The following is a 20,315-nucleotide window of genomic DNA, read 5'->3' on the forward strand; positions in this document are numbered from 1 at the left end:
TTTACTGTTGGCTACAGATCATTAATCCCCCAATAAATTTTTAAAAATCCTATAACAAGCTTCTTCCGAAGAGTTTTACATATTTGAGTCTATTTAGGGGGGAAAAAGACTGTCTTTCAGAAATTAAAACAAAAAAGAATACAGAGGGAAATCTTTAGAGTAAGCTACATTGCTATGCCTTCCTAAACAATTATTAGTGTTTTTTAAAAGTCTTTTTTTTAAGACAGTTTTTAAAAAGACAGAAAGCTGGAAAGGGAAAAATAAATATGATTGATGATAAAAATCAAGGTTCAAAATAGCTTTGACAGGTTGCAGTAATAGGCAAAAACCAAATGTTCTCTTTAGTATTTACCAATAAAAAAATCAACAGCCAAAATATATAATGGAAATATGTGGTTTAGCAATAGTTTGCATGAAAAAAAATGAGGATTTTACTTGTTCATAACATAAGCCTAGAACTTTATGTAACTGATAAAATTAAAAATACTTGATTGCATAAAAAAAAAAGAAATGAGTTAACATATAAGCCAGACTGTTGACTAATCATTAACCTAAAGGCTGGAATAGTGCAGATGAAGATTTGGGGGTATCCATTTTGTAGATAGTTAGTAGGCCTATTTTAGTTATATTCCAAAGGGCCCATGACTATTCTAGTGTTATTTTTTTCTGAGTCTGACATGTTACGCAGGTAGACCCCGACTTCTGTGTGGTGAGATGATGTCATGGCTGGAAAAAGGACAAGAAAGCTGGATCAGGGAAGAGAGTAGCTCCCAAACCTGAGAAAGGTGTATAAATGTTGTTGACCATAAACCCCCTGATCTGGGGCAGGTTCCACATGCTACCGTGATGCCATCTGGACTTCCCTGGGCAGACGACCCCAATGTGTCCTGGAGCTCTGCTTCCCCAGAGCCCTGCTCCACTAGGGAAAGAGAGAGGCAGGCTGGGAGTATGAATCCACCTGCCAACACCCATGTTCAGCTGGGAAGAAGTTACAGAAGCCAGACCTTCCACCTTCTGCATCCCACAGTGACCCTGGGTCCATATTCCCAGAGGGATAAAGAATAGGAAAGCTGGGAGTCAGGCTGTAGCACAGCAGGTTAAGCACAGGTGGTGCAATGCACAAGGACCTGTGTAAGGATCCCAGTTTGAGCCCCCAATTCCCCACCAGCAAGGGGAGTCACTTCATAAGTGGTAAAGCTGGTCTGCAGGTGTCTGTCTTTCTCTCCCCCTGTCTGTCTTCCCTTCCTCTCTCCATTTCTCTCTGTCTTATCCAACAACAATAATAACTTAAAAAAAAAAAAGTGAAGCTACTGCTTCACTTAAAAAAAAAAGAATAGGAAAGCTGTCAGGGGAGGGGATGGGATACGGAGTTCTGGTGGTGGAACTGTGTGGAGGTGTACCCCTCTTATCCTATGGTCTTGTCAGTGCCTTCTTTTTATAAATAGAAATTTTAAAAAAAGAAAACTTAAACCATGTCTCTCATAAGCTTTTCCCATCTACAGTAGCTGTGATCAGTCCACTTAGCAATGACGACACAGATCCCTGATCACACAGCGGTATCTGAACTGAGTCTGGGATGGGAAGCAGGGGAACAGACACTAAAAGCATGATGCAGGGGAGCAGTGCAAACCTGAACCCGTCAGAGTACAGCAAATGCTGCCAAGCCCCGAGAGCATGGAACAGCTCTTCACTTCCACAGACTGAAAGTTTCCTGACCTAGTGCTCTTATGTTGGAGCTGTCTCAGATCTCCACTAAGGAGACTCTGCACAGCTGTGGAGTCACTGGTGCCCTTCTAGGTCTAAGACTGGACACCCAAACGGACTCAGTATTTTAGCTTCCTCTGTCAGAGGTCATGTAGACTTCATCAGTGACATTCCTAAGGAATAATCTACTATTAGATGTTGGTATGCATGAGACCCCTTCTGTTTCATTTGGTTTAAATCCCCCCTGCTTAACACTATTCTATTTACATAACCACTTCATTCTATTTACATAACCACTGTTAACAAGTTCCACCCTCCCTCCAGGGCATTTGTGGTTCAGTGATAGGATTCTCGCCTAATCTGCCCCCTCTTTGTCACACTCTGATTTTTACCAGTCACTTTTCTCTCCACCCTCTCTATGTCACATCCTGTTTCCACTCTACTTGGCAAGTATATATAAAGACAGCATTGTGAGTTTTAGAGTACTGTACTTTGAGTTTAACTTAGCTCGTCTTAGATTGTGCTGCGTCCTGCATGAATAAAGAGATACTGCCTACAGCTCAACCATGAGTCCCTGGTCGTCTGTTACCCGCCCGTGAAGCCAGCCTGGCGAAAACAACATAACCTGTCGAAAACAACAATTATCTTTATATAGACAGTATCCTTGAGGTCTAATTTTATAACTGAAATTTTACTCTAGACATTTCTGTATTATGTCTAAGCTTTAATGGTATTTCGTTAGGTTTTGAGAGAGATTTTTCAGATGACAGGGGATTGCACCAGAATTTTGCAATGATTATATAAAAGAAAGAAACTGGGGAGCCAGGTGTTGGAGCACCTGGTTAAGCGCACATGCTATGATGCGCGTGGACCCAAGGTTGAGCCGCCGCCCTTCACCTGCAGGGGGAAAGCTTTGCTACTTGTAAAGCAGTGCTGAAGGTGTCTCCCTCTTTATCATCCCCTTCCTCTCAATTTCTGGCTCTCTGTATCCAACAATAAGTAAAGATAATTTTAAAAATACTAAATAGAGAGAGAATTAGACGAGTAGAAAAGCTGATTCCCGGGGGCCTTGTGGTGGTACACCCAGTTAAAGCACACACATCATCATGCGCAAGTGCCCTGGTTCAAGTCCCGGTTCTAGCCCTTGGTCCCCACCTCAGGGGGAACAGCTTGAGGAGTAGTGAAGCAGGGCTGCAGATGCATCTCTGTCTGTCTCCCTCTCTGACTACCCCCCCTCTCAATTTCTCTCTGTCCTGTCCAGTAAAATTTAAAAAGAAGGAAAAATAGCTGCATGGAGCACTGGAGTCATAGTGTCAGCACTGAGCCCATCAATAACCCTGGCGACATATAAATAAATAAGAACGCACTCCCTATTTACCAGTAGTAGTTGATACACAAGACCAGCTGACAGTCCTACTGAAATATAGCTCCAGTGCTGTCAAGCCTTATAAGGCAACACTTTTTGTATGAAACAATTAAATTTTAAAGAGTAGCAACTCATCACACACACACACACACACACACACACACACACACACACACTGTACCATGTGACCAACAAGATCATGTCAATATTAATTTATGACATTTTTTGCCATACAGGATAAACTACAAACACAGTAAAATCTACTTAGTATAGGCATATATACATAATTTCTATTTTACAAGAGAATCCATCCAGAATGGCTATTTTCAGTACCTATTTCCTCCTCTAACCTTCACCTCCACCTCCAAGAACCCTAATCTGTTTGCCTAGGACTTCTATTTTCATCACTGAGCTGATTCAGGTACCTGCCCTCAATACAGGTGCATGAATTCCAAGCAGCTAAGATGTCCAAGGAAAAGCCAGTTAGAATCCTCTGTACAATCAAAGCACTCCCTGAAGGTAAACCTGTCTGAGATTCACTGACTTGTTCCTGTTTGTAACATTCTAGAGATTCAAGAATCAGGTAGTCAAAAGGCAATTTTTAATTCTCCACATACTACAAGTTAAAAATTGTAATGTTCTGCTAGAGAAACTTAAAATTCTGATTAACTAAAAATGTTTAACTCATTCTCAGTTTCAAGATAGTGATTAAAAATAAAATCAGAAATGGCTAGGCCCACTCCTTCATCCTTCCAGTGAAGACACTAAACTTAAAAAGGTCAAATGATTTCCCCAAGGTGATTGGCATGCTGGTTGGTGAACTGGGGCAGACTGTGGGTTATCTGACTCCAGTCAGGACTTTCTCGTGCACTCCATGGTGTCGTGTAGTGGGGAAATGCACTGAAGATATACATCAGTCCCGTGGGCCCTGCTTACGCTCCTCTGCTCTTTAAACTCACATTGGGCCCTTAAGGATTATTTAGCAAATCATACCATTTTCTGCATGATTTTACCAACACGAATTGCAATCTACCAAAAGATGGCATCCTTGTGAAGAGGAGGGTGAGTGGGGGAAATACACGATTTCCAGCAGTTAAATCATGAAGATCACAACTCTAATGATTACTGTAGTGGTTTACATACCAGGGTTTTCTTTAAGAGACCATTTCTGGTTTGAGCCCCCAGCTCCCCACCTGCAGAGGAGTCGCTTCACAGGCGGTGAAGCAGGTCCTCAGGTGTCTGTCTCTCTCTCCCCCTCTCTGTCTTCCCCTTTCTCCATTTCTCTCTGTCCTATCCAACAGTGACGACATCAATAAGTACAACAATAAAACAATAAGGGCAACAAAGGGAATAAATAAATGTTAAAAAATTTTTTAAAAGAGACCATCTTAGTCAAATTTCTCCCCACCTTACTGCATTCTGAAATTACTCAGCGGAGTGAAATCCTCGATGTCTGATGAGACCGGAATTGCTCTTAAAAGTCTTGTCACACTCCTTACACTCATACTCTTTCCCAGCGTGAATCTTTAGGTGTTCTACAAGGATAGAACTTCGACTGAAGGTCGCTCCACAGTGGTTACACTCATAGGGCTTCTCTCCTGTATGAGTCCGGCGATGCTCGTTAAGAGAGGAGCTCTGGCTGAAGCATTTCCCACATTCTTTACACCTGTAAGGCTTCGCGCCTGTGTGAATCCTCTGGTGCCGACTGAGCAGGGAGTGGGTAGGGAAAGCCTTCTCACACTGGCTGCACTTGTAGGGCTTCTCGCCTGAATGAAGCCTCTGATGATAAATCACAGACGTGAAGTGACTGAACGCCATTCCACAATCATCGCACAGATAGGGCTTCTCTCCAGTGTGGACTCTTGCGTGTCGGGTGAGGCAAGAGTTCTGCCTAAAGGCTTTTCCGCACTCGCCGCATTGATAGGGCTTCTCCCCAGTATGGATCCTCTGATGTTTCGACAGGGATGAGCTATGACTGAAGGATTTCCCACAGTCGTTACATGTGTAGGGTTTTTCTCCCGTATGAATCCGCTGATGCTGGATGAGAGAGGAAGTGTCACTGAATGGTCTCCCGCATTCTTTACATTTATAAGGCTTTTCTCCAGTATGGACTCTCTGATGTTTGAGGAGATGGGCACTCATGGTGAAAGCTTTCCCGCAATCGTCACATTTGTAGGGCTTCTCTCCACTCTGACTTCTGCAGCGTGCTTTGAGAGATCGACGCCTGGAAGCTTTTCCACATTCATTGCACAGACAGAGTTTCTCCCCGGTGCGGTTTCTCCGCTGTCTGTCCAGTGAGGCACTATAACTGAAGGCTTTTCCACATTTCCTACATGTGTGGTTTTTTTCTCCAGTCTCAGTTCCATCATCTTTATTTAAGGCAGTGTCTTTATGTAAATCTTTACATTTGTCACACATAGAGGAGTTTTTTATAAGAGATGAACTTTGAGTAAAAGTTATGCCACAGTTACCACACTCTTGCGAAGTACCGCCCAAATGAGCTTTCTGATGCTCAGTAAGAGCTGATGAATGACTCATGGCTTTTCTACCTTCACTGCTTTTCCGTGATTTTTCTCCAAGGTGTTCTTTGCGGTTCAGAATAAGATCTGAATGAAAACTAAAGGGCTTCTTGCATTCATTATACTTCCGAGATTTCTTCCTTAAGTACACCTTCATCATGTCTGACATCTGTTTGCACTTGTTTCCAGAGGGTAGCTTCTCTGGGTCAAGCCCCTCAGCTGTACTGTCTGTCCCATGAGCTTCCTTTTGTGTGACTGCTTTCTGGGAGTGTTCGTTGTCGTCACGGTCCTCCTCGACTCTGCCATCTTCCCAGGCTTGTCTCTCCAAATCATGAGCGTCATCCCTCAGGAGTATTTCCAGCATTTTATCGAAAGTTGATTCTTTCATAAGAACATCTTGATTTTGATCCTTTAACTCGCCCTTAGGATCAGACTCTAAAAAAACACAAACAAAAAACAAATAGAATATTTTCTGCTTGTAATAACAGAAACCACTCTATTTGATACAGAGGCAGGGAGATTGTAGTGGCTCTACAGAGCAAAATGAAGCCCCAGAGAGCCTTACGAAGCTGGGAGTAAGGAGACGAGGAAAAGGCGACATTGAGGCATGAAGCCCTAAGTGAGATTCCCAGCACTGTACGTGCCTGAGTGCTGCTCTGCTGCCTCTCTCCTCTCTCTGCTCCCTGCCTCTATCTCCCTCCCCTTAACCCATTTCTATATCATGAAATAAATTTATAAAAAACAGTAAGATTAAAGTTAGAATAGAGAGATCATGTTAACATGGGAATTAGGAACAATATTGAGGAAGATAAAAGTTTGGGCTTTCTAGTCAAAAGGGATGTTCTCATCTTCTTACAGAGTCCCACAGCAGGTTCAAACTTATTCATTAAATATCCAATCCTTCCTCTTTCCATAGAAAATACTGCAAATATTCATTGGAAATTTACCCGTAGCATATCATACCATGCCCTTCACTGTAGTTTACAGCTTTGTTACGCATGGCCAGTGCTTATCCTCGTTTAAAGGCGTGAGCCACATGGAGTATAAGCACCAGGTCCAATGCCTCCAGACTGTGAGCTAGTCTGACACAAGGCTTCACATGTTTGATTCCCACACCACACTGTTTATCCTGAAAGTATTAAATTTCTTAAAAAGTATTAAATATTAATGTTCCACTTTTTTAATTAAAAAACTACAAGCCAATTATTATTTGTAATTAATAGTGGTTTACAAGATAAGATTACAAGCATAATTCTCTTTCTTCAGACAGAGACAGCAGAGAGAGACAAGCCCAGAATGCCAAGGCTTCCTTCAGTGCTGGGGACCAGGTCCAAATCCAGGCTGTACGTGTGCCAAAGCATCACACTACCCAAGTGAGCTATTCTGCTGGCCCAATCATTTTCACTTTTTAAGAGCAAACGTTTATTTATTTGGATAGGACAGAGAGCAGTTGGGAGAGGTATTTGTCACTGTAGGGAACATAAATGTGTCTCCCTCATCTCTTGCAGGGGCATGTATCTCCCAGCTTCTGCGGCTACTGCGTGATCCATCATGGCAGCTCGCCGCCCACAGCCACTCTCGGCTGATGACGGGCACAGCAGCTCTGCAGTTGTGCACTGAGTGACCTGGTAGGCAGCAGGACCTCAAGGAATCTTTGTTTTGTCTTATTGAGCCTTGCCAGCATTTGCCTAGAACCTGAATTTCAGCTTAAGTTTCAGTCGGTCTTTCATCTGGGGGCCAGGTGATAATGCATCTAGTTAAGGGCGTGCAAGGACCCGGGTTTAAGCCCCTGGTCCCCACCTGCAGGTGGGAAACTTCATGAGTGGTGAAGCAGGGCTGCAAGTGTCTCTCTCTTTCCATCTCTATCGCCTCTTCCCTCTCAATTTCTTCTGTCTCTAAAATAATTTTTTTAAAAAGCAACTACATCTGAATTGGGAAGATAGCACAATGGTAATGCAAAAAGACTTTCATGCCTGAGGCTCTGAGGTCCCATGTTCAATCCCAAGACACACCACAAGACACAGCTGAGTGGTGCTCTGGGGGAAAAAAATTCAACAACAAACTACATCTTCTGATGGTTCCTACAGCCTCTTCATCTCCCTCCCCATTTTCCTTCACTAGAATTATCACCAAACTCAAGAGTCTACCCATGAGCAGGAGAATTCCAGGAAAACAACAGATGCATTGGAATCATTCTGAATGTCAGCACCGAGTTGATCCAACATTTCAAGATCTCTTCTCAGGTGACTAGGAAAGCAACGGTCACAGTTTTCTGGTCCTCTTTTCATCCACTTACCTGGTCTTGAGACGTCCTTTCCCAGCAGCCATGGCAGTTCAACCCACCGGAGCTGAGAAAGCAAATCTGACTTGGAAACTGGGAAGCCTGCCCATAGAAAAAGAGAGAGAATAGAAAGTGACTGTGTGCATGAACATACAATAGACATTCCAACATTCACACAAACCCTGTGGTTCTCCATGGAGAAGGAAAAAGATCCGACAGATTTAAGCATCAGTACTGGAACTTGAAGAGAAACAGGGAAGGCTTGCTGCAGATGATATCAATAAATGCTGATTCCAGTGCAGTAAAGCAAAGACTGCTTCTTGGAGGAAACAGTGAGAAGAGTAAATTTTTAGTGTGCATTTGTAGGGTCTATCTTATCACCCTTGCATGCTAAGCCAAAACAGTTGAGGCATTTCACATAGCACCTATCTTTCAATTACAGTAGAAAAAAGAGATATCATGAAAATAAGATGTTTTCAAGCTGCTTTAAAGATTTTATTGAGGGCTGGGAGGTGGCACACCCCAGTCAAGCACACATAGTACTAAGCACAGTGACCTCTGCAAGGCCCTGGGTTCAAGCACAACCCCCGTCCCCACCTGCAGGGAGGACACATCATAAGTGAAGCAGGGCTGCAGGTCTCTCTCTGTTTCTCTAGCTCCCTCCCCCTCTCAATTTCTGTCCTAGTCAATAAAATGGGAAAAAAATGGCCACCAGGAGCCCTGGATCTGTAGTGCCAGAGCTGAGTGCCAGCAATAATCCTCAAGGCAAAAAATAAAAGAGATTTCTTTTATTTTTTAAGAAAGAGACTATGAAGTGTAGACTCACTCTGGCTTACTCTGTGACTGGACACAGGGTCTCTAGGTAGGCAATGCCTGGGCTCTACCCACTGAGCACCGCACACACAAATAGAACTGATGTCTTACCCAGAAAGTCTAGATTCATGAAGTTCTCCAGAAGCACTTCCTTATAAAGCTCCTTTTGAAAGGGCTCCAGTTTTCTCCACTCTCCTCTGGAAAAGCTCACAACCACGTCTTTGAGCGTCACAGATCCCTAGAACACCAAACGTGAACTTTTGGCAACAGATTACACCCAGACAGATGCCAAGGATTCAGACAGGCAGCTAGGATATGAAACAGTAATCTTGATAATATTCACATTTTTAAGAATTCCAAAGTTGTTGCTATAAGGATATTCCAAGTGACACACAACATCCAAAATCAGTCAAATGTATTTTAGCACACTGATTTCGAAGATTTAAAAAAATGCTAAATGAATGATTTCCATGCCCAGACCCACACTTGCAGAAATAATGTAAGTTATTATTTTTTGTTGTTGTTGAAAAGATTCTCATTTAATAGTTTAGGATACCAAAAGAAATGAAAGACTTGTATACTGAAAATTATGAGTCACTATTCAAGGCAATAGAAAAGACACAAAGAAGTGGAAATATATACCAGGTTCATGGGCTGCAAGGATCAACATCACACAATGACTATTCTATCCAGAGCCTTATAAAGATTTAATCCAACCCTAATCAAGGTCCCATCGTTTCCTAAGAGAATAGTTAAAAAGCTACAAACTTTTATCTGTAACTAGAAAATACTCAGAACTGCCCAAGCAATCTTGAGCAAAAACAACTGAACTAGAGGCATCAGGCTTGCAGATATCAAACTATAAGTCCATTATAATCAAAACTGCTTGATACCAGAAATGGACACAGTGACCAGTGGAATCAAATTGCAAATTGAGAGCCCAGAAATAAGGCCCCAAACCTATGGACATCTAATTTTTGACAAGGGGACCCAAACTATTAAATATTTATTTGTTTTTAATAGGAAAGATAGAAAGAAAGAGCAGAGCGCTGCTCATCTCTAGCTAATAGTTGTGCTGGTAATGTAAGTTATTTACAGACAATTGATTAACTGTCGGTCAGTGACTATCCTAAACCTTAATTTTCAATAGCAATTATTTCCTATGACAACTATATTAAGAATCTGTGTTCTTCCTGGAGCTCCACTTCCCCAGAGCCCTGCCCCACTAGGGAAAGAGAGAGACAGGCTGGGAGTATGGATCCACCTGTCAACGCCCAAGTTCAGCGGGGAAGCAATGACAGAAGCCAGACCTTCCACCTTCTGCACCCCACAATGACCCTGGGTCCATACTCCCAGAGGGATAGAGAATAGGAAAGCTATCAGGGGAGGGGATGGGAGACGGAGTTCTGGTAGTGGGAATTGTGTGGAGTTGCACCCTTCTTATCCTATAGTTTTTGTCAGTGTTTCCTTTTAATAAATAAAAAAATTTAAAAAAAGAATCCATGTTCTATACCTAAAATAGACCTCCCAAATCCTATCCACCCTAAGATCCCTATTCTCATTTCCCTTTCTACTTTATCATTCCTGTTTATTAAACATTTTGTCCTGCTTTATATCCTAACTACCTTTCACACACCTACTTGTTACTATGATTCCATTCTGACCCTGGGGAGACACCCTCACCCATGTGTCCTGGAGCCCCCCCTCCCCAGAGCCCTGCCCCATTAGGGAAAGACAGAAACAGGCTGGGGGTGTGGATCCACCTGCCAACACCCATGTCCAATGGGGAAGCAATGACAGAAGCCAGAACTCCCACCTTCTGCTCCTCATAAAGAATTTTATTCCATATTCCCAGAGGGATAAATGTTAGGAGGAAGATGACCAGAGGGCTCTGAACTACAATTCCATCAGGACCCAGAGAGAGAAGAGGAAAAAAGGAAGGAAATTCAAAAGTAGCAGTAAGTATAGGTGTGACTTAGAAAGGAAGAGAAAGCAGGGCCATAGAAAAATGGGCAAATCTATACAAATTAGACAGTTACAGAAATAACAGTCTGGAGTAGGGCGCTGAAGTAAAAACCCTGGGGTGAGGGTGAGGGTGAGGGTGGATGTTCAGCTTCCCAGGGCGGTGGTGGGGGCTGGGGGGATGGGACACAGGCTTTTGGTGGTGGGAATGGTGTTTATGTACACTCCTATTAATTTGTAGTCATATAAATCACTATTTAATTAATATGAGAGGTGAAAAATTGATCGTATGTCTCAAACTTTTTAAAGCACAGACAGTCTTTTTAATACATAGGCTGAGTCTTTGATATGTTGACTCTCTTAAAAGCCTAGACGAGGGAGAACAGAAGCAACCGGTGGCACAGCTACATACAGATAATGTCAAAGGACATAAATTATAGTGATGCTGTGTATGATACAGCAAATCCTAACAAAGGGATTTTTCAAAGTTAACCCAAATTGCCAAATAATGTGATTATAGCAATAACTATCTATTGTCTTCTTAAACCCTAAGACAGCAGGAACCTCCCACTTCCTCTATAGAGCCTATATTTCCCCCAGTCCTGGAACCTCTAGGGTGGGGCTCACTTTCCTGCATGCTTCTCTCAATTCATACCAAATGATATGATATCAGTATCCGCTGATCCCAACCTAATCAACGCAACGAGTGCCACTTCAGCATGCTTCACTTCAGACTGTGTCCAGAGACGTCAGGTGTGGAATGTCAACCCTTCACCCTCATTACTTGGGTGAGACCTCTCCTTTTATAGTATTCTCTAATTCCATTCCAGGAAGTTCACTTCCTAACAAAGTCTCAAAAACCTAGATAGAGACCAGGTCCCCTGAGATAGAGTATATGTTCACACATATCCATAAATTAGGGCAAAATATATACCTGGAAGCAGAAGTGCACAATAGTCTGCCGTGATTCAGTATAAAGTTCATAATGAAATAGTATCTACTTAGACTTAGATACCCTCCCTCACCTACTTCCTATTACAGTTCCCTTACTCGCTCTAAAGCTAACCTTATCAAAGCAAGGACTGCAAAAGCTGAATAAGGGCAAGAGACTGGCATACTTTAAAAAAAAATATTCATTTATTCCCTTTTTGTTGCCTTTGTTGTTTTATTATTGTAGTTATTACTGTTGTTGTTATTGATGTCATCATTGTTGGATAGGACAGAGAAATGGAGAGAGGAGGGGAAGAAAGAGAGGAGGGGAAGAAAGAGAGGGGGAGAAAGACAGACACCTGCTTCACCACCTGTGAAGTGACTTCCCTGTAGGTGGGGAGCCGGGGGCTCAAACCGGAATCTGCCAGTCCTTGTGCTTTGCGCCATGTGCGCTTAAACTGCTGCACTACCATCCAACTCCCTTGAGACTGGCATACTTGTATAATGACTCTTTAGTTACTATCAGGCCACCCCATCAGCTAGGGCCCTAATAGGGAGTCTTGAAATTCCCACACAGTTATGATGGGCCTAGACCTCAAATCCCTCTCTCCATTGTTACCAGTCATCTCTATCAGGAACAACAAAATAGACCCCTTTGTGGGCCCCCATAGGACCTTGCCCTCAACTTGGATCATCAACAATGGTAGAGAATGTTCCATCCTCCGAAGGGAGGCTGGACAACATACTCTATGCTACAACTGAGGAAGATGGGTCAATATTAGGGCAGCTTGGAATGTTCTTACTCATGACCACAGAATGTGAGCTCAGATCTACAGGGATGCAGAGGTCACACAGGCTCCTAAGCTGAGTATGGGCCCCAGACCAAATCAAATTAATGGGGTTTACAGTCAACAATATTTATACCCCTTTCCTATATTAGGGAGCTACTCTCTTCCCTGATCCAACTTTCTGGTCCTTTTTCTAGCCATGACATCATCTCCCCAGATAATAACTTGAATCTGCTTGCATATCAGATTTCAGGCTCAGAGAAAAAAAAAAACTAGTATAGCCACAGGCCCTTTGGAATATAACTAAGATATGCCTACTAGCTATCTACAAAATGGAGGACCCCCCCCCCCCAACTCTTCATCTGCACTATTCCAGCCTTTAGGTCCATGATTGGTCAACAATTTGTTTGGCTTTGTATGTTAACTCTCTTTCCAGCCACCAGGTTCCAGATGCTACCATGATGCCGACCAGACTTCCCTGGACAGACAACCCCACCAATGTGTCCTGGAGCTCCGCTTCCCCAGAGCCCTGCCCCACTAGGGAAAGAGAGAGACAGGCTGGGAGTGTGGATCCACCTGCCAACACCCATGTTCAGCCGGGAAGCAATGACAGAAGCCAGACCTTCCACCTTCTGCATCCCACAGTGACCCTGGGTCCATACTCCCAGAGGGATAGAGAATAGGAAAGCTATCAGGGGAGGGGATGAGATATGGAGTTCTGGTGGTGGAAACTGTGTGGAGTTGTACCCCTCTTACCCTATGGTTTTGGCAATGCTTACTTTTTATAAATAATAAATAAATAAAATATAAAAAATTAAAAATAAAAAGAGAAAGAAAAAATAGTCAACCCATATATGAGACCTTGGGTGAACAAGTGCAGTTCCCAGTGGAGGTTATGGGGACACACAGAACTCTGGTGGTGGGAACGGTACAGGATTATACCTTTATTATAAATTTTAAATAAATATTAAATCATTAATCAAAAAGAATCAAAAGAGGAATCTGTGTCCTAAAACATACATAAACAAGTACACAGAATTATTAAAATCTTTTTAAATTTTTTGTGAAAGGGGAAAGGGTAGATAGCAGAATGGTTATACAAAGAGACATTCATGTCTGAGGCTTCAAAGTCCTAGATTCAATCCCCCACACCACCACAAGTCAGAGTTGAGTAGTCTTCTAGTTTAAAAAAATAATGAAAGTAAGAGAGAGGAATGAAGTCTAGGATAGTGCTGTGCTCAGTCATACATGGGGCCAAGGATCAAAGCTAGAAGCTTAAACAAGCAAGAATGTGTTAAACCCACTAAGTTACCTCCCAGAATGCTGACATATGATTCCTGACAGCGTCCTCAGCACTGAGACACAGGGTCAGAGAGAGCCTATTAGCACTCACATTCGTTTTCTGAGGGACTGTAGCAAACTGCTTTAATGTTGGTAGCTTAAAACAACAGATTTTGGGGGGTCGGGTGGTAGCACAGCGGGTTAAGCGAACGTGGCACAAAGCCAAGGACCGGCATAAGGATCGTGGTTCGAGTCCTCAGCTCGCTACTTGCAGGGGAGTCACTTCACAGGCAGTGAAGCAGGTCTGCAGGTGTCTGTCTTTTTCTCCCCTCTCTGTCCTATCCAACAATGAACAGCATCATCAACAACAATAATAACCACAACAAGGGCAACAAAAGGGGAAAAAATGGCCTCCAGGAGCAGTGGATTCATGGTGCAGGCACGGAGCCCCAGCAGTAACCCTGGAGAAAAACAAAAACAAACAAACAAAAAAGATTTCTTCTTTCACAATTCTGGGGAGCCAATCCTGAAATTAAGGCGTTTGTAGAGCTACCCTACCATACGAGGTTCCTTCACTATTATGTTGTATTCCTTAAGGAGAGAGGGTAGGTGAGAAGCAGTCTTGCCCTGGCACTTGGTCTCATCCACTTTCTGCCAGGTGCCAGTATTTCTTGGAGTTCTTTGGCGTGTGGCCCTGTCACACCAGTATCTTACTGTCTCCACACTGCCTTCTCTTATGAGTTCAGTCTATCTTTCTCTGATAAAGACACTTGTGATGGAGTTTAGGGTTCACCTATATAGTAAGTCCCTAACTTAAACTCCCAAGGACATTTCTTTAAATGCATCCACAGGTCCCAGGGACCAGGAAGGAGCATGTTCTGGACAGCACTGTCTTCCATACTGTGAAGAAGAATCATGGTTTCCTAACTAGCAATCACTGGTATACAGGAAATTTCAATTTTAATCCGTATTTTTTTTTATTTATTGGATAGACACAGCCAGAAATTGAGAGGAAAGGGGGTGATAGAGAGGGAGAGAGACAGAGAGGTAGACATCTGCAGCCCTGCTTCACCACTCATGAAGCTCTCCCCCTGCAGGTGGGGACTGGGGACTTGAACCTGGGTCCTTCTTTCTTCTAGCGTTTGCCCTTCTTCCTTCAACCTTCTAGCGTTTGCCTTCTTCCTTCTACCTGGGTCCTTGTGTACTGTAACATGTGCGCTCAACCAGGTGTGCCACCACCTGGCCCCCAATCCATCAATTTTTGTATCTATGAGTTTTAATACTTGTACAGTTTCTCCAGAAAGACAGTATTGTTCACACAGCATATTCATGAGCCTCTGTCACACCAAGTGTTCAGGAAATATGACTCTATTACCCTTGACTAATTTTATTGAGTAGCTGCTGGCATGTGATTTTTATTTGTTTTTTTCTTTTTAAAGACATTCTTAATTTTATTTATAAAATGGAAATACTGACTAGACAATAGGATAAGAGGGGTACAATTCCTATCACCAGAACTCTGTATCCTCTCCCCCTCCTCTGATAACTATTCACTAGTCTTTATCCCTCGGGGAGTATGGACCCAGGGTCATTGTGGGAGCAGAAGGTGGAAGGTCTGGCTTCTGTAATTGCTTCCCCCTGAATATGGACATTGGCAGGTGGATCCACACTCCCAGCCTGTCTCTCTCTGTCCTTAGTGGGGCAGGGCTCTGGGATTATTTATTTTTATAAGTCAAAGTTGTAACAAATTCTGGTAATTTAAATAATATAACATGGAAAGGATAAGTAGTAAAAATACAAACAATGTGAAAAGGAGACTGTCTTAACTATTGCAGCATCTTTGTACTACTCAGCAAGACTTCATTAGGTTTTTTTATTTTTTTGCTTCCAGGGTTACTGCTGGGACTTGGTGCTGGCAATATGAATCCACTGCTCCTGGCAGGCCAGTTTTTCAATTTTACTGGATAGGACAGAGAGAAATTGAGAGAGGAGGGGGAGATAAAGAGAGAGGGAGGAAGATAGACCCCTGCAGACCTGTTTCACCGCTAGTGAAGCAACATCCCTGCAGGTGGGGAGCCAGAGGCTCAAACCTGGATCCTTGAGGGGGTCCTTGTGCTTCGTACTATGTGCACTTTACCTGGTGCACCATCGTCCGGCCCCAGATTTCAGCAAGTTTTCACTTAAGAATGAAAACTGCTAGAAGGGATTTTACCTGGGACTCAGCGTTCGGAACAACAGAGGGCGTTTTATCTTCTTCAGGGCTCTCTTCTTGGGAAATAACAGGTTCTTGAGAGATTGGGTCTAAGAGGGAGAAAGGAGAACCAGTCCAGTCAGTCTTTCAAATGGAGTCCTCAAACTAGAGATTCCCGCATATATATATATATATATATTCTAAACTCCTCTGGAGAAGATGGCCTGAAGAAACAGAAACTCAAGTTTGCCCAGACTTTAAACAGAAGGATTTATTATGGACAGCCCCCTGGGTAAACTCAAGCTTTCCCTCTTACTCCATCCCTCCAGGTCCTAAGATCACTAACAATGTAATGCATCCCATGTCAAGTTTGTGAACTTAAGTTGCACCGTAGTTATTAAAATGTCTACATATCTTTTTATGCATTCATTTGTTTCCTTCACAATGACAGCACGATGCCTGTGTAGCAACCTGTCCTTGAGTCAAAGCACCAAGCTGGTTTCAAGAACCACCTCTACTTCTGGGGTCACTGGCAAAAAATTTGAGTTACTGTTTTATTTTACTTTGCTAGAAACAGAAAGTGAGAAAGAAGGGGAGGCTGGCTAGGAGAGAGAGAGAGAGAGAGAGAGAGAGAGGGGAACGGGTAGCACTGCTTCACTACTTGTGAATCTTCCCCTGGTGAGTGGGGGCCAGAAGCTTGAACCCAGGTCCTTGGGCACTGTAGTGTGTGCACTTAACCAGGTTAGCCACTGCTTAAAGATAGAAATTAGGAGTCTAAACACAGGGATCAAATGCATTGACTACCCTGCAGTGCCAACAGCTCTTTGATTTAAAAAAAAAATCTAGTTATTTTTAAGATTATACTTAGTACATATGGAAAAGTTTTACGGGGGGGCGGGACTGCAGCGCTACTCCAGTAATGTGGTGCCACGGATAAACCGGGCATCCCAGATCAAACAGGGGTGCCAAGTATGCAAGTCTAACACTTCGCCAGCTGAGTCAGCCCCCCAGCTGCTCAGTGGTTGTCGGTTTGAGCAGAGTGCCACACAGCTAGCTCTTCTAGCTTATGGCGGTGCTGGGGGTTGAACCTGGGTCTTCAGAGATTCAGGTATGGAAATCTTTTGTATAGTCATTATGCTCTCTCCGCTGCCTTCAGTGGTTCTTATAAGGGTTCAAGTCTTTTATACTGCCACACTCCACTTACATCTGAAAAGAATTTTAAGCAGCCTATTAGTCAAGTCACAGCGATCAGTCACTATCATGGAGTTAAAGGAAAAGTGAGTTTATTTTAAGGAAACTGTTTATTGTTTAGACTGAATGCTAGAGCAACTCAGTCTGAAATGCAGCTTGCAGGGCCTCCACACAGATGCCTTCATTTGACAAGCACCACGTACCAGTGACAAACACTTTCAGCACATTTGCAGGACTTTGTAAAAAGTGGAACGATATGCTCTCAAATAGCTATCAGCTCCAGAAGTCCCTTCATCAGTATTTCTTCACTATGTAACTGCTGTAACTCAAGCCTATGATTTCTACCGTTATATATAATCTATAAAACATGATTGAGCCGCTCCTCCTTGATGTGGAGCTACACTTTCCAAAAGGGCTGTTGGTGGTCCTATGTGCCGTTATAACTTAAACTAATTAGGACCTGGGGCAGTGCAGTGGGTGAAGTGTTGGGTTCTCAATCACAAGGTCCAAGTTCACCCTTTCCTTTCAGTGGGTGCCCCGGCCAGCAGGCAGCACACGCAAAGCCTGAGTCAGCACACAGGGATGGCTGAGGGCAGAGAATTCACCAGTGCTGGGGTCATGCTGCTGTGCCATGTGTCTCCTCCCTTTCCCTCTCTCTCTTTCTCTCCCTCCCTCTCCCTCCCCCTCCCCCTCCCCCTCCCCCTCTCCCTCTGCCTTTCACCCACTGCCTTAAAGGAAAGAACAAAGGGGCTGCAGAGAGCAATAGAGTCATGCAGGCCCCTAGCCCAGTTCACAATTCTGGTGGCAAAAAAGAAATGTGGCTAGGATTTTTCATTAAATCTATGTATTATTTTATAGAATAAAAGATGTATGTATTCACAAGAAGGGAAGCTGAGCATCACTCTGGCACATGTGATACTGGGGAATGAACTTGGGACCTCTCTCTTCTCTCTTTCTGTCTCTCACTCAATTGGAAAAAAAAAAAAAGAGGAAATGGAAAAAATGATCAAATGACCATGGGGTGTGGTGATGTTGTGTGGACATCTTCAGTGACAACCCTAGCAGCAAGGGGAAACTGAAGCTCTGAGAAGCTCTACTGTGTGCCCCAAATCACACCACAGGAGCAAGGCCGATCCATACCCGACCCGGCGTCCTTGATACTGCTCATTAGCAAATTGCCACCCGCTTGTTTGACTTGGTTTTGCCACCACGGTTACTGCTGGGGCTCAGTGCCTGCAGGATGGACGCACTGCTCCTGGCATCCTCCCCCATCCTTTTTTGATAGAGATAAAGAAAAGTTGAGGGAACATAGAGGGAGAGAGACACCTATAACCACATCATAGCTTTACTGGCCATGACACTCCTACCCAGCTGGTGGAAGTTGCTTTCTTTTTATAGATTACCTTCATACCTTGATATCTTTTCTGTAAATTTAATTATCTTTACTTATTTACTGGGTAGAGACATCCAGGAATCGAGAGGAATTGAGACATAGAGAGGGAGAGAGACAGAGAGACATCTGCAGCCCTGCTTCACCACTCACAAAGCCTTCTCCCTGCAGGTGGGGGCCAGGGGGTTGAGCCCAGTTGAGTCCTTGTGCCTTGTAACGTGCACTAAACCAGGTGCACCCAGCAGTGGGAATCTACCCTGCTATCTTTCCCACTTCATTCCCCAATCTAAAACTCTCACCTTCCTTTTCTTCACGCATTTGGGTCAAGTCCTCTATCAGGGCCACCACCTCCTCAGTACTCTCAGGTTGCTGGGCCTTTACCCAAACCCTGGTCTCCCCTGGCAAAACAGTCAGGAGCTGCTCAAGCACCAGCATCTCTAAGATCTGCTCTTTTGTGTGGATGTCTGGCTTCAGCCACTGAGTGCAGAGCTCCCGGAGCTGGATCAAGGTCTTCCTGGGTCCAGCCGCTTCTGAGTAGCGAAAAGACCTGAACCTCTCCCTAAAAGACTCGAGCTCAGCAGCACACCTTCTTAGGCTGACTTCTCCATTCTCAGGAGTCTGCATCTTTAGGAGTGAGTTTGGCTCACTCAGGGACAGCGTCTGAGGGTCTGGGGAGATGGCTGTCATCGTGTTCCAGTGGACTGTGGCTTTCAGTGTGTGACACCAGCAGGGATGAATCCAGTTTCCTTATGCTCAAGTCGAGTATCCAACTCCACCAGAATCACCACAGACAGCAAATGATCAAGGGTCTTCAGGATTCAGCTTGCAGGAACTGTCAGAAATATAAGACATTCAATAAGTGAAATGGATCTCAAGCCTAAAAACATTGCTCAGGGGTAGTTAGGTTCAGACATATATAAACATACACATATTCTCAGAGACTTAGAGTAGCCCGGCCCTACCACTATGATAAAGGAATAATCTTTGTAGGTGAAAAGCCACAGAATTACTTAAAGGTTTTTAATGGTAACCTCCAAGGAAACAGCCTCTCTCTCTCTCTCTCTCTCTCTCTCTGTCTCTGTCTCTCTCTCTCTCTCTCTCTCTCGCTGGGGCTCAGTGCCAGCACTATGAATCCACTGCTCCTGACAGCCAGCCATTTTTTCCATCTCATTAGACAGGACAGAGAAATCGAAAGAGGGAGGGAGAGACACCTGCAGACCTGCTTCACCACTTGTAAAGTGTCCTCCCTGCAGGTAGGGAGTGGGGGGGGGGCTCAAACTTGGATCCTTGTGCAGGTCCTTGAATTTAGTACTATGTGCACTTAACCAGGTGCACTACTGCCTGGCCCCCGAAACAGTTTCCTTATAGTCCACATTTCTTAAATCAAACATAACTTTTAAGTAAAACACAGCCTAATAGGCTCACTGCTATCAGGGCCCTGATCAGTGTCTCCACAGCTTTGTCCTTGCTTCACAAATGGCCCATACCTCCCAGCAGTTGCGAGACTCAGAAGCTTGATTTCAGCCATGGTGGTGACTGCAGGAGAGAAATAGCTAGTCTTTTTCTCAGTGAGATGACACTACAGTTTTGGTGATGGGAAGGGTGAGTCTTAGGTGGTAAACGGTATTCCCTTGAGCTGTACATAGTAAATCTAAATCTGAAATTCTGTGGTGTTGCAAAGCAACGATTTATTAATTACTCTTCCCCCTCAAAAATCTGATTTCATAATTGGTTGTTAAATTTCTCACAACCATGGGAATACAGCCAGGTAGTCTTAATTCTTAAGACTTTTGCATTCTTCTCTTTTATTATTTACTTTAATGAAAGACAGAGAGGGAAAGACAGACACCAGAGCCCGAGAGACAGAGAGGGAAGGACAGACACCAGAGCCCCAGAGAC

The 20,315-nt window shown here is 43.7% G+C and overlaps 1 protein-coding gene across 1 annotated transcript; it reads right to left on the reverse strand.

Annotated features, from left to right (window-relative positions):
* Positions 1–3,254: 3,254 nt before the first annotated feature.
* Positions 3,255–19,246, reverse strand: ZNF483 (zinc finger protein 483). The gene is made up of 5 exons (XM_016194603.2): positions 18,716–19,246; positions 15,857–15,945; positions 8,795–8,921; positions 7,886–7,972; positions 3,255–6,024 (listed from the first exon to the last, which is right to left on the reverse strand). The coding sequence occupies exons 1-5, from the start codon at positions 19,101–19,103 to the stop codon at positions 4,496–4,498; spliced, it is 2,220 nt and encodes a 739-aa protein (XP_016050089.1). The 5' UTR covers positions 19,104–19,246; the 3' UTR covers positions 3,255–4,495.
* Between the last annotated feature and the right edge of the window lie 1,069 nt (positions 19,247–20,315).

Source organism: Erinaceus europaeus, chromosome 10, assembly GCF_950295315.1.
Source record: "Erinaceus europaeus chromosome 10, mEriEur2.1, whole genome shotgun sequence".
NCBI classification, from domain to species: domain Eukaryota; kingdom Metazoa; phylum Chordata; class Mammalia; order Eulipotyphla; family Erinaceidae; genus Erinaceus; species Erinaceus europaeus.